This window comes from Cyberlindnera jadinii (genome assembly GCF_001661405.1).
Source record: "Cyberlindnera jadinii NRRL Y-1542 unplaced genomic scaffold CYBJAscaffold_4, whole genome shotgun sequence".
Lineage (NCBI taxonomy): Eukaryota > Fungi > Ascomycota > Saccharomycetes > Phaffomycetales > Wickerhamomycetaceae > Williopsis > Williopsis jadinii.
The window spans coordinates 254255-266133 of NW_017963655.1; the positions used below are offsets into that span (position 1 = coordinate 254255).

The window sequence follows — 11879 nt, forward strand, 5'->3', positions numbered from 1 at the left end:
ACGTCACATTGTAACACTTCAATTGACTAAGCGGTGGACGCTTGTTCCCACGCTACAAAACACTCACAGGGGGGCTTGTAATACCCGCAAACTCGAGCCAATGTACATCTTCAAGCACATACATTGCACTGTATACATAGTAGGGTCTGTCACAAGGTGTGGCATTGAGTCTGTTGGCGTTGGTGTTCAGGTGTTTGGTTGACGACACACACAATGTGTAAATATGAGCACGCTGTGCGTAACTTTCAGCACTTTGCGTTATCAGTGGAGAGGTGAATGACACATTTTTCAAGATAACGCACTTACTGCATTTGGTTAATTGGCGAAAAAAAAGCCCAAAGTGGTTTAGGGTTTCTGGAAGCGTAGGGCAGACGGTCAGTTCACCTTGGATTGGTCATTTGCCATTCCTTCAACTGCCCTTTGTCCACCTTTTTGACGTATCGAGACTCAGCCTGGATATATATGGTGCCATTTTACCGTTAGCAAGGTCCATTTTGAGGTCCCTGACTGGATCAGCTTTTTGTTGCGAACCACGCGTCGAGTGTGGACAGTTCGTAAAATGTCTTCAGGCTCAAGTACAGCCAAGGAGCCAAAAATCAATTGGAAAACCCCATCATCTCACACACACAATCACATGTAAAGTAACACACACGATTGCACCCTTTCCAACCATTCAAGAACCCGATCCTTAATAACAAAAGAATACCACTAAAAATTTTGACAGTCCTGTTTATGTGTCACGAACCGATCTCCTAAACCGAAAACGACAAAATTGCGCACTTTTGCGCACGCAAAAAAAAAAATTTCACTATTTCTGAGTGACGCACACCCCATGCGAAAAACATCAAAAGTTTTCACTTTTTACCTTTGCAGGATCAAATTGTAGTTGTAGATATTGCTATCAAAGTTACAAATCTCTTTGGGATTTACCAAACAAGAAGAATAAACAGAGGAAATAGAACTGATTAAGATGTAAGTGTTATATTCTCGGTTTTTTATTTTTGTTTGCGTGTGTGAAAGTGCTTTAATGTTTAGAAGCACGTTTTCTACATGCAGCATGTTACTATGAACAGGAAGCCTGAAAATGACGATTTATCTCTTTAAAGAAGATCAAACGTACTAACTTGCATTCGAAATCCAGAGAATATAGAAAGAGTCAACACCCTTTTCTGTTCTGTTCGTTCTCTTCTTCTTTTTTTTCTCCTTTAGTTTTTTCTATTGACATCTACTGAGCTGTGTGCGATCCAAGGCTACTGGGGTGAATCCATATATACACATATACCCATCCTGGCTTAAACAACAAAGGAATACCAAGAGTTCATTTATTTGCATTGCCTTCGTTGAGACTTTGACTAATTTCATCGAAAGCCGTATTTTGAACCAACTCTAGTTTTTTCTTTGCCATACGACCACACAACCAAGCGTCAGTCTTTGTTATACTGCTACTTGAAGAAGACTGTTAAAGATTTTAACTAATCCTTTAACTGTTGTTCTCTCTCGTCCACTGTCCTTATTTGCTCCCGGTTTTTTATTTTATCCCCGTCTGATTATTACATTCTTACAAGATGGCTTTGGCAAACAGAAGACCTGTTGCTTTCCCTGTTAGTGAAGCAACTTCTACGTCATCTCCATCCTTTAAACCAAGCCGTTTGAGCTTGGATTCTGGTTACTCCGTATCGAAGGCAGCCTCAAAGAAGATTGCTGCTGCATCCATAAAGGAATCAACACCAGAAGAGTCATTGAGTGGGTCAAGCTCCGAGGATGTTGAAGCTTCTCCTACAAGCTCCGTTGCAACTACTGTCTCCACAGGCTCTACAAAGCACAAGGAGAAGAAGGAAAAGAAGGAGAAGGTGAAAGGCTCTTCAAGACAACCAATCGCTACTGGTATCTCTACAACTATCCCTGTGACTGGTGAAAGACCACGTCCTCAAGAACACAAGTCATTGGACGATAACGTTCTCTTTGCAATCTTTGAAATCTTGTATGAGAAGGATCCTGAAGGGAAAGGTATGACAGTTAAACAAATTTGTGATATCCTTGTTGAGAGACATCCAGAAATGGCTAACTTGTCCTCAAAGACATCCAACCTCGTCTCTGCAAAGTTGAATGCCTACGTCAAGAGAATTGAAAAAGGTGAGAAATCCTTGATCTATGCTCTCTCTAGAGAATGGGCAGACGCTTCTCCAAAGAGAATGGTGTACGTATACCGTGGAATGCTTGCTCCAGACTTCTTTGTCCATGCACTGGCTGCGATTGAAACGCAAAAGGCTGCTGAAAACACCTCTAGTGCTCAAGACCGCAAGTCGTTGGACAAAGCACTGAAGGAGGACACACCTACCCGTGAGGGAGAGATGAAGAGACGTGCCACTGCCTTTGATTTGGGTATCAACAGAAATTCATTTGCAGATTTGCAATTGGATCTGACGTTACCGAACATTGCTATACCGTACTCTTCTGCCCCTGTCACCGCTTCTCTAGGAATTGGTGCTACCCTTGATACTGAAGGTGCATCCAAGAAGGCTCTTGCGTTTAAGAAGGATACCAACACTGCTGTTTCTGACGATGACTTTGACGCATTTGACCAATTTGACGATTCGTTTGACACTGATGACATTCGTCCTTCTTTCAGAGCAAACAAGCGTTCCAAATCCATGTCGTACCTGCAATCCAAGAAGATGCGTACTTTGACTGTTGCCGCTGCTGCTCCACGTTTATCAAAGGCCAAATCTACAAGTTCACCTTCCGCTGCTGCTGCTGCTGCTGCGCTTCATGCCGCAGCATTGGAGGGCCTTTCACCAGCTAGTGTTTCATCGCCGGAGTATTCCAGCAACGAAACTCCGGTTGCTGCTAAATGGTTACAAGCTGTTAGAAACGGGTTTTTAACACAGGACATTGAAACACCAGAGAGCACGTCACTTGCTGAACTGGATTCGATGTTTGCTTAAGAAACTCATTTATACATTGTTCCATGTGGCTACACACATAGCCAAACCATCATCTCCTTTTCATTTCCACCGACATTTAGATCCTACAGTTTTGTTTCTCCAATTTCATTGTGTTTTCCCATTTGATTGCTTTTACATCACTATTTTTTTTTTGACTGTCCTGAACACCTTTTTCTATTATTATTCATCGTGGACTATCATATACTCTTGATTGGTCAAACCAGACACTTGACGAACAACACCCTCCATCTCATCATCCTGTGAGTTTGCTCTGATTCTTTTACTCTATCATATGTCACAATCTCACCGCCTCCGACATAAACACTTTGCTGTTCAATCTTCATGATTCTTAAACGACCAATTATCTTATATATACACCTCTATGTATACAAACATACGCTCACACCAGCCACCGTGCCGTCCTGTTGTTTGCTTTATCCTATAAGTACCTGTTTCTAATGACCTCATGATATATGATTTCCTCGTTCTCTCACACCAAACTGTACAAAGCGTTGACATTATGACCCTGACGCACGCGTAATGCACAATAGGCGAGACGTGGCGCGCGTGTGCTTACATAAGCAAAAATGACTTCAGGCTCCCAAAATGAAAAAAAATTGCACACTCCGGAAGTATGCATCCGAAAGTATGATCACGCTGGATTGGAAGATCAAGCACTTTTCCAGGGGGAAGCAGCGTAGACTAAGCAGACGGTAGTGGTGGCAGTAGGCACCCATGCTCAGTAGTTGATTTTCAGCGATTTATACCAGTTTTTTCCGCTGCCTAATATCTCGTAAAACAGGTGAGTAATCGCCAATTTGCGCTATCCCATTGGCCGGTACAGGGTGGCTTTCTGCCTGCATGGGCCCGAGCGGAAAATTAGAGGGAAGAGTCAGCGATGAGACGAAGGCAGAAGTGGATAAATAAGCTGTGACTTTTCCACATTTGGAGGGAAGAAAGAACGTTTGCTTGCTTTCCCACCGGTAGTTGAGACCTACGTTTGTTAGTGATGTCGCTAAGAAGGGCCATTGGACAAGAACTGAGACTGTGTTCGAGATTTCGGCTGAGCTCGTCGGCTCTTGGTGTCTCGATGAGATACAATCTGAGCACACTACGTTCAGCCAACACGAGATGCTTTTCCACGTCTAGGCTCAATCTGAAGTCGACAGAGGTTAGATTTGACGAGATGGATAGTGAAGTCCAGGAGATGTTGAATGAAGAAAGAGCTGTTGATAAAGTGGACGTGTGTATCGTCGGTGGTGGTCCTGCTGGTTTGGCTGCTGCTATTAAGCTGAAGCAATTGCAGCTGGAGAACGAGGACGGTAGGGACATCAGAGTTGTGTTGTTGGAAAAAGCACCGGATATGGGGTCCCATATCGTTAGTGGTGCTGTTATAGAACCAAGAGCATTCAAAGAGCTCTTCCCAGATAGTGAATATGTGGATGAAAAGGGAGAAGGAATCCCACTTCCACCGGAGCTTGTCACCGTGGTTGAGGAGGAGTCCTTGAGATTTCTGTATGGCGACCTGGCCATCCCACTACCGGAGCCTCCACAGATGCTTAACAAAGGTGTCAATTATATCGTATCTCTCAGTGAAGTGGTGAAGCACCTAGCAGAGACTGCAGAGGAACTCGGTGTAGAGGTGTATCCTAGTACTTCTGTTGCTGAGGTGCTCTACAACTCTGAAGGTGCTGTCAAAGGTGTTGCTACAAAGGACATGGGCATAGGCAGAGATGGTGTGCCAAAGGATACATTTGAAAGAGGTATGGAGTTCCACGCTAGAGTCACAGTCTTTGCCGAAGGCTGTCACGGCTCCTTGTCCAAGGAAGTAATAAACAGGTTCAAATTAAGAGAAGGAAGACAGGCCCAGACTTATGGCTTGGGAATCAAGGAGGTTTGGGAGGTGGAGCCATCCAAGTTCAAGAAGGGGTACATCTCACACTCTCTTGGATACCCACTGGATTATGAGACCTATGGTGGTGGTTTCATGTACCACTTTGGAGACGGCCTTGTCTCTGTTGGTCTCGTGGTTGGGCTTGATTACAAGAACCCATGGATCTCACCTTACCAGGAGTTCCAGAGAATGAAGCAACACCCCTTCTATAGAAAAACCCTAGAAGGCGGTAAGTGCATATCATATGGTGCTAGAGCATTGAACGAAGGTGGCTGGCAGTCAGTTCCAAAACTCCATTTCCCAGGTGGTGTTCTCGTTGGTGCTTCTGCCGGCTTCATGAACGTTCCAAAGGTTAAGGGAACCCATAATGCCGTTAAGACTGGTATGCTTGCGGCAGAGTCCATTTTTAACAGAATATCGCCTATGGAGAAGATTATGACAGAGGAAGATGAAGAGTACGATCCTGAAATCCACGATGTCGAAGAGCCTTCTATTGATCTTCCGGAATATGAAAAGGCTTACAAGAATTCGTGGGTTTATGACGAACTGTACGAAGTTCGTAATCTGAGACCATCATTCGGATCAGGACTCGGCTTAATTGGTGGTATTGCATACTCTGGCTTGGACTCGCTTCTCCTCAAGGGACAAGTTGCCTGGACATTTGATCATCACAAGTCGGATGCTGAATTGACGAAACCAGCTGATCAATATGAAAAGATTGACTATCCAAAACCTGATGGTAAGGTCACATTCGACATTCTCACATCAGTCTCGAGAACTGGTACACACCATGACGAAGATGAGAGAAACCACCTACGTATCCCAGACCAGGATCCAGAAGAACACACCGAAAAGGCATGGCCAAAGTTCAAAGGAGTTGAAAACAGGTTTTGTCCAGCTGGAGTCTACGAATATGTTGAAGACGAAACGAGCAAACATGGAGTCAAGTTTCAAATCAACTCACAGAATTGTATCCACTGCAAAACTTGTGATATCAAAGTTCCAACCCAAGATATCAACTGGACAGTTCCAGAAGGTGGTGATGGTCCAAAGTACGTCATGACCTGATCCATATATTTATCAATAGTCATTAATTTCATATGGCCCTGTAATAATATCTCATAAGAATACAGTTATATTAGACATGTGCTATGGTGCAAAGCGATATATATATTATATGTCATGATCATTGAGTAACCAAAAGAAAGCAAGGCAAAAATGTCCAAAAAGCATTTTAGTTAAAGGGTCTCAGCATAAACTCATTAAGCGACACTGACGGTCAAAACTTTATCACCTCCTTCTCTAATCATCTCCTTCACCATCAACCAATCATCTTCGCTGGCGATAACAATGAAATCACCGTCCTCGTCTTGGTATTTGACTTTACCTGTCATTGCACCACCACATTGTTTGATCTTCTTCTCAATCTTGTTCATAAACTCAGTAACAGGAACATCCAAAGGAATCATCATTGTGAATATGTCTTTATCATACAGTAACTTCACAATTACATTATTACTTGGAAGAGAACCCTTATAGGGGTCTGAGATTGATCTTTTGCTCTGCAATGAATCAATGGTTCCACGCCTCGACGTTTGTACTTCGGACTTTTGCCTGGTGTGTGAAAATGGAGAGTTCGTCTGACCAATGTCAGAGTTTGTTCTGGTCAAATACGAAGATCTGGCAGAACTGTACAAGGATACGCCATTGCTTCGTCTATCGCCAACAGTCATCTGGCTGAAATTGGATGTAGTTTGGTACTCATCTTGAATATTCACAACCAGTTTCCTGATACAATTTTCCCAATTGGTTCTTGTCTCTTCGTTCTTGAACTTCATCAAGAAGGAGCCTGTGTCTTTAACACCTGACCAAGAGATGTTCAATTGACGCGGACTCACACTATTGATGTTGTAAATGTTTGCAATTGATATTCTTCCCTTCAGCTCTAATCCCAACAGCTCCTGAGCGTTCACCGTTAAGTTTGACGACGATTTCTTCATCAAATTCAACGTTGGTTTCTTCTGCTGTGCATATATCTCTTTGAAAAAGATTATGATGTTTTCAAAGAGGTAAACTTGGAACGTTCTTTCATCTGAGGCTCGCGAGTTATCATTGACAGTGACCTTATCAAAGAACAACAATTCACCGAAGCTGTGAACATTGTAGCCTTTCCAATCAACAACCATATCGTATAGTTTTTTCAAAACCTCAACATTTTCTATACGTCTTTGGTTTTCGTTGAGATCATTGGCAATCTTTTTGGATATTTCCAATGCTGTAACCAACTCGTTGTAATTAGCAGCAGAAGGTTCTGTAACCTTCACAAGCTGCTTCAAAAGCAGTGGATATTTACACAGCCTCTGAACCGGCTTCAAAATGAAACTTTGTAGTTCAAAATCATTTGCGATAATTAAGTCAGGGTTACTTCCCATCAAGGGGCTTGCGTTCATAAAGTCAATTGCAGCCTTTTGACCAATTGACCAAGGTTCATAAAGTTTGAAGTATGACTGTGCATGGATGAATATCGACCCAACTCGTTGATACTTTTGATCGACAATACCATTTATCTCCAGAGATATTAACACACGTCTTTGGTAATCCAAAATGTTATCCAAGTTCGGGAACAACATGTACAAATCATCCGATGGGATGATATTATACTCCAGAAGCTGGGCCTTGTACTTCACTAAGGTTTGTAAATCATCAATGTACTTTCTCTCTGTTTCAATCAGCTCCTTCAATATCCTTGGAACCGATTCAAGCTTCTGTATTTCATCCTCCAGCTCTAAAGGTGGGAAGATTGAAGGGCATGAATCTATAACCTTGTTTATAACTGATATGATCTTTATCAAGTCATTGGTCTCTGTGGAGAACACATCAGAGATGGTGAACAGCTCCAACTGTCCAAAGTCCAAATGTGTCTTACAAGCCAATATGAAGTCGTAAATCGACTTCTTGCAGGTCTTCAAGTCGTCTGAAGATATCACTGGCAACGAATTTTCAGGCTTCACCAAGTTGAATATAACACACAGTGGTGAACCCTGCTGGAACAGAGCCCAAAGCTGAGTCGCTGGATCACAACTCACAGTAGCTGGTAGCACACCGGCATGGAAGGTCAGCAGTGCAGCAGGTGCAGGTGTTGTCGGAGCAGTTGTGGAATCATCACTTAGCGTACTGAATGTTGAAAAGCTACTCACTCGTACGTTACTCTGTGAGCTGTAGCTGTTATGCGCGCTTGTAATACCACTCGAGCTCGAGCTTCTGTGCTTTTGCGATAGCCCAAGGGCCTGGTTCTCAGATATAACCTCAGCACTTGAGTAGGCCAAGTTCAGGTATGGTTTCAGCTGCGGTACAACTTCCAGTCTCTTCTTCAGCGTGAGACATATGTAGTATAGCGAATCACTAGCATTGACATGTTTGTTCAAGAGCTTCAGCGTCGTGTTGTTCTGAGCCGCCAGGTTCACATGCGAGTTGTTGCTCGACGTTACACGAGACCCCGGAATGGAGTGAGAGACGCTCGACTGGGAATTGGTCCTATTTGCTAGGAACCCATTGGAGCTCATAGTGTTGATCACCTTATAGGCAGAGAGAGATAGGTATATATACGATTACAGCACGATAATACACAATGGCAATATCTCACTTCTGTTTGCAATGTGCTGTTCTTCTGTGGGGCCACTAGAGTTGTCCTTTTAAATGCGTGCTTCCTCTCCCGGCGCTGTTCTCCTTCTTCTCTCTCGCAATGGGATGTGGTGTTTTGTGCCTGAAGTTGTTGTTGTTGATGTTTTGTGGGTTTTTTCCCTTAAAATTTCGCACAGTTTCGCACAGTTTCGGTGTGTCTGGGTGTTCTTGAAAGGAAGGGGGGAAGGAGGAATCGGGGGAAGGAGCCCTATAAGTTTGAGATGAAAATTGGCAGATTTCAGCTAAGAATGTAATATCCATGCAGAATTGGCCCTAATAAATCGATACCCCCGAGGATTTGCAACCAGTGTGTACAATGCGGTTGTTTGGTGCTGTTGCCATGGATTAATTGTGTGCACCGAAACCGTTGAACCGGCCCCCCATTCTTCAATGCAACACGCATCCAAAGCAAAAAAATCAACCAGTTTTAGTGCGAAAAAGTTGCGAAACCGTACTGGTTTGGAGGGGTTTCGCCAGGCACACCGTCAGCCGCCTAATCGGGTAATTGCGTAATGTGCTGACCAAATCCGGTAATGGTGTTCGAAATCACGCTGTTTGGTTTTCAAAGACAGGGTAACAGTCATCTGGCGTGGATGTGATTTTGTTTCTGTTCCTTGGTTTCTCTGTTACGGCTCCTTCCCTCTAAACTATACAGACACCGCCATTTCGTAGGGATATGGTTGAAGTGCCCATCGGATCCCGTGAAAGTATTGATACGAACAACTTGAGGATGCTTCGATTGCGGAAATTGGAATTCAAGCAGCATCTGATTGGTATCTTTGAGACCCTGGGCTATGTGTTCATCACTGTCTTGTACCTGAAGAACATGTCATTTGTGCGTTTCTTTATAAGGCTATGCCTCCACGTCGTGCTGTCGAATCCATTCCCTTCAAGCTTGCCCAGAAGCGTACCCAGAGAGTCCAAGAGAAACCTGACAAAGTCGTTTTTGGTGACTTTGAACGTTGTGAACGCTTTGTTCTTCGCATTGGATATGATAACAGGTGTTCCCGAGACGTCGAATGGATCCGGGTTGTTCCACGGGAGCTTGACGTTACAGATAATTGGCGAGACTCCACCATCATCGAGATGGACATATGTCTATTATAACGGGCTGATTGCGTCAGTACAGTTTGTTACGCTGTACCTGTCTTGTATCCTGAACACCGATGACGATATAGATGAACAGTCAACGGTGTTACCTGGATCGAGCTATTCCTTGACCCAGGTTGAAGGTGATGGCTATACGGGGAACTGCCTAGTTGGCACTCTGCACCCTTCACTGGTTTATTGGAAGATTATGAACTTCTCCAACGACAACCAACAGCCCACAGACGGAGACACAACGACATATAACGACTACATGGGTCATAGATTCGACATTAGCCAAATGATATAGCTATTTCCTTGACACGCTTCATACATCTCTTACACATGCAGAATGACAATCAGTCATCCAAGTGTTTATTGTCTTCTCTTTCTTTATAGATATAAAAATTAATGACACCCACTTTCATGCTTGGCCAATAGGACAGTTACGAAGGTATTCACACTTGTTTCTGAGGATTCTGACGCTCTTGAAGAAGATCTCCTCTGGTGACATTGCACCTGTAGATTCAACGTTGAAGATGAAGTGATCTCTCTTTCTTCCCAGCTTCACTTTTCCTTTGAACTCATCATGGCGTAAGACTTCTCTTGAAACTGTATCTCTTCTTGCATCCTTCACGTATGCTTCACCTTTCTCATCTATACCAATAACACCCGTGGAGAAGCATTTTTGGAATTTCTTTGCATCTTCACCAGAAATAGGTTGTGTGATGTCAATTGTTGGAAGTAATCTATAGGAAGCTGTGGCAACAGGAGAGAATTTGGCATGGTCAGCACCGATACCCAAGACGCAGTGGATCTTTAAAGAGATCTCTTGACCAGGTCTAAGCTTTGCAAGGAGGATGTCTGGATCCGCAGGCACCACTGGTGATTTGAAAGTCTCCAATTGTGAACCTTGAGGTTCAAATTTCAAATCACGGGCATAGACGTTGGAGTTTCTGTAGAGTTCCTTTGGGTCGGTGGTGTTTTTTGGAGCATGTGGGTTTCTTGTACATGAAATGTCAAGAGACATGACAACGGTGTTTGTATCAGTGAATCTGTTCTCCTCATCGACAGTTTGATCAACCCAGTTAAGGTTATCCGGATCAACTTTCAATGGGATTAAACCTATTCTGTGTGCCAATACCTCATCTTGGATAACAGATGTGTTATTGAAGATGTAAACCTGTTCAGCAGCAACAGAAGGAACTTCGGAGATCATGATACGACGGAACGCATTTGCTATAGAGGTGTCGATATGGATCAAATCAAAGTTTGCAGCCCTCTCAGTGACATAGGAGATCTTGATGTCAAAGCTATTTTTGAACTTCTCGAGATTCCACGAGAAGTCTTCATCAGAGTTGTGGTAACCAGGGTAATCAGTTGACACGGTGTTGGTAACACGATCGTGCTCAATGTGGACAATGTTGTCAACCATCGTTTCTAACGGGATATGATATTAATGAGATAGTAGGATTGATACGCTGTGAGCAATCCTTTGAAATGAGAGATGAGCTGAATATGAAGATGAGAAGAAGCAGGCTGAAAAAAAAAGTTTATAAAAATTTCACTCCGAGGAAATGTCACATGACACGGCACGTGTGTCCCGGAAATCGCACAAATCTATCCACACGGGCCTTATTATAGTGCATAGTTGCAATAGGATGAAGGGTTTGATGATTAGCTTCATCGTACTCAGATGTTTACAATCGTGCTATCCATATCAGATCGATCCTCTGCTTCCAAAGGTATATATACATTGCAGCTAACCGAATACCACGGGGATCAAAACCACATTCTGTATATAACCAAAGGTGAGAGCCACATAGTGTACATAGATAGTACATCAGGCTAATCGATATGATCTCACAAGCACCCTCAGGTGGCACAATTGGTGTCCTCCATCATAGAAAAGTCGGTACAGTCGAATCATCAAGGCACACAGGAGGAAAGCTTTCAACATAAAAGATGCGTACAAGACAGTGGCTGAGATAAGATCATTGGGTATTCAAACTGTTCATGAAGATGTGCCATTTGTACCTCTTTGAAAGTCCTGGAGACAGCAAAAAGGTAGTCATTTCTTTGGAAGAGCATGAACGGATTACTTGTATGTGTCTATTGAGATGCGACAAAACACTTGATGATGTGATCTTCGAGGTTCAACTTAATGTTTCCAGTTATATTGATGTCACAATATATCTTCCACTAACAGTAGGGTGTATAGTGTTCCATTCGCACGTTGTGGTTAGTAGAATAGTTGATATGATAATGACAAT

At 43.2% G+C, this 11879-nt stretch overlaps 5 protein-coding genes across 5 annotated transcripts; 3 read left to right on the forward strand and 2 right to left on the reverse strand.

Annotated features, from left to right (window-relative positions):
* Positions 1–1565: 1565 nt before the first annotated feature.
* Positions 1566–2945, forward strand: GDS1 (Gds1p; the record flags this gene model as incomplete). The annotated part of the gene is made up of 1 exon (XM_020216302.1): positions 1566–2945. The coding sequence occupies one exon, from the start codon at positions 1566–1568 to the stop codon at positions 2943–2945; it is 1380 nt and encodes a 459-aa protein (XP_020071258.1).
* A 1090-nt stretch (positions 2946–4035) lies between these two features.
* On the forward strand, positions 4036–5907 carry CIR2 (electron-transferring-flavoprotein dehydrogenase; the record flags this gene model as incomplete). The annotated part of the gene is made up of 1 exon (XM_020212599.1): positions 4036–5907. The coding sequence occupies one exon, from the start codon at positions 4036–4038 to the stop codon at positions 5905–5907; it is 1872 nt and encodes a 623-aa protein (XP_020071259.1).
* Positions 5701–8825, reverse strand: CDC24 (Rho family guanine nucleotide exchange factor CDC24). The gene has a single exon (XM_020214689.1). It carries the CDS (start codon positions 8400–8402, stop codon positions 6102–6104), a length of 2301 nt encoding a protein of 766 aa, XP_020071260.1. The 5' UTR covers positions 8403–8825; the 3' UTR covers positions 5701–6101.
* A 371-nt stretch (positions 8826–9196) lies between these two features.
* GLD1 (Gld1p) lies at positions 9197–9916 on the forward strand (the record flags this gene model as incomplete). The annotated part of the gene is made up of 1 exon (XM_020216303.1): positions 9197–9916. One exon carries the CDS (start codon positions 9197–9199, stop codon positions 9914–9916), a length of 720 nt encoding a protein of 239 aa, XP_020071261.1.
* Positions 9917–10030: 114 nt separating this feature from the next.
* Positions 10031–11041, reverse strand: RPC40 (DNA-directed RNA polymerase core subunit RPC40; the record flags this gene model as incomplete). The annotated part of the gene is made up of 1 exon (XM_020212635.1): positions 10031–11041. One exon carries the CDS (start codon positions 11039–11041, stop codon positions 10031–10033), a length of 1011 nt encoding a protein of 336 aa, XP_020071262.1.
* Positions 11042–11879: the final 838 nt, after the last annotated feature.

Coding starts and splice junctions, on each gene's coding strand:
- CDC24 (XM_020214689.1), bottom strand. CDS start 8,402: ATGAGCTCCAATGGGTTCCTAGCAAATAGGACCAATTCCCAGTCGAGC.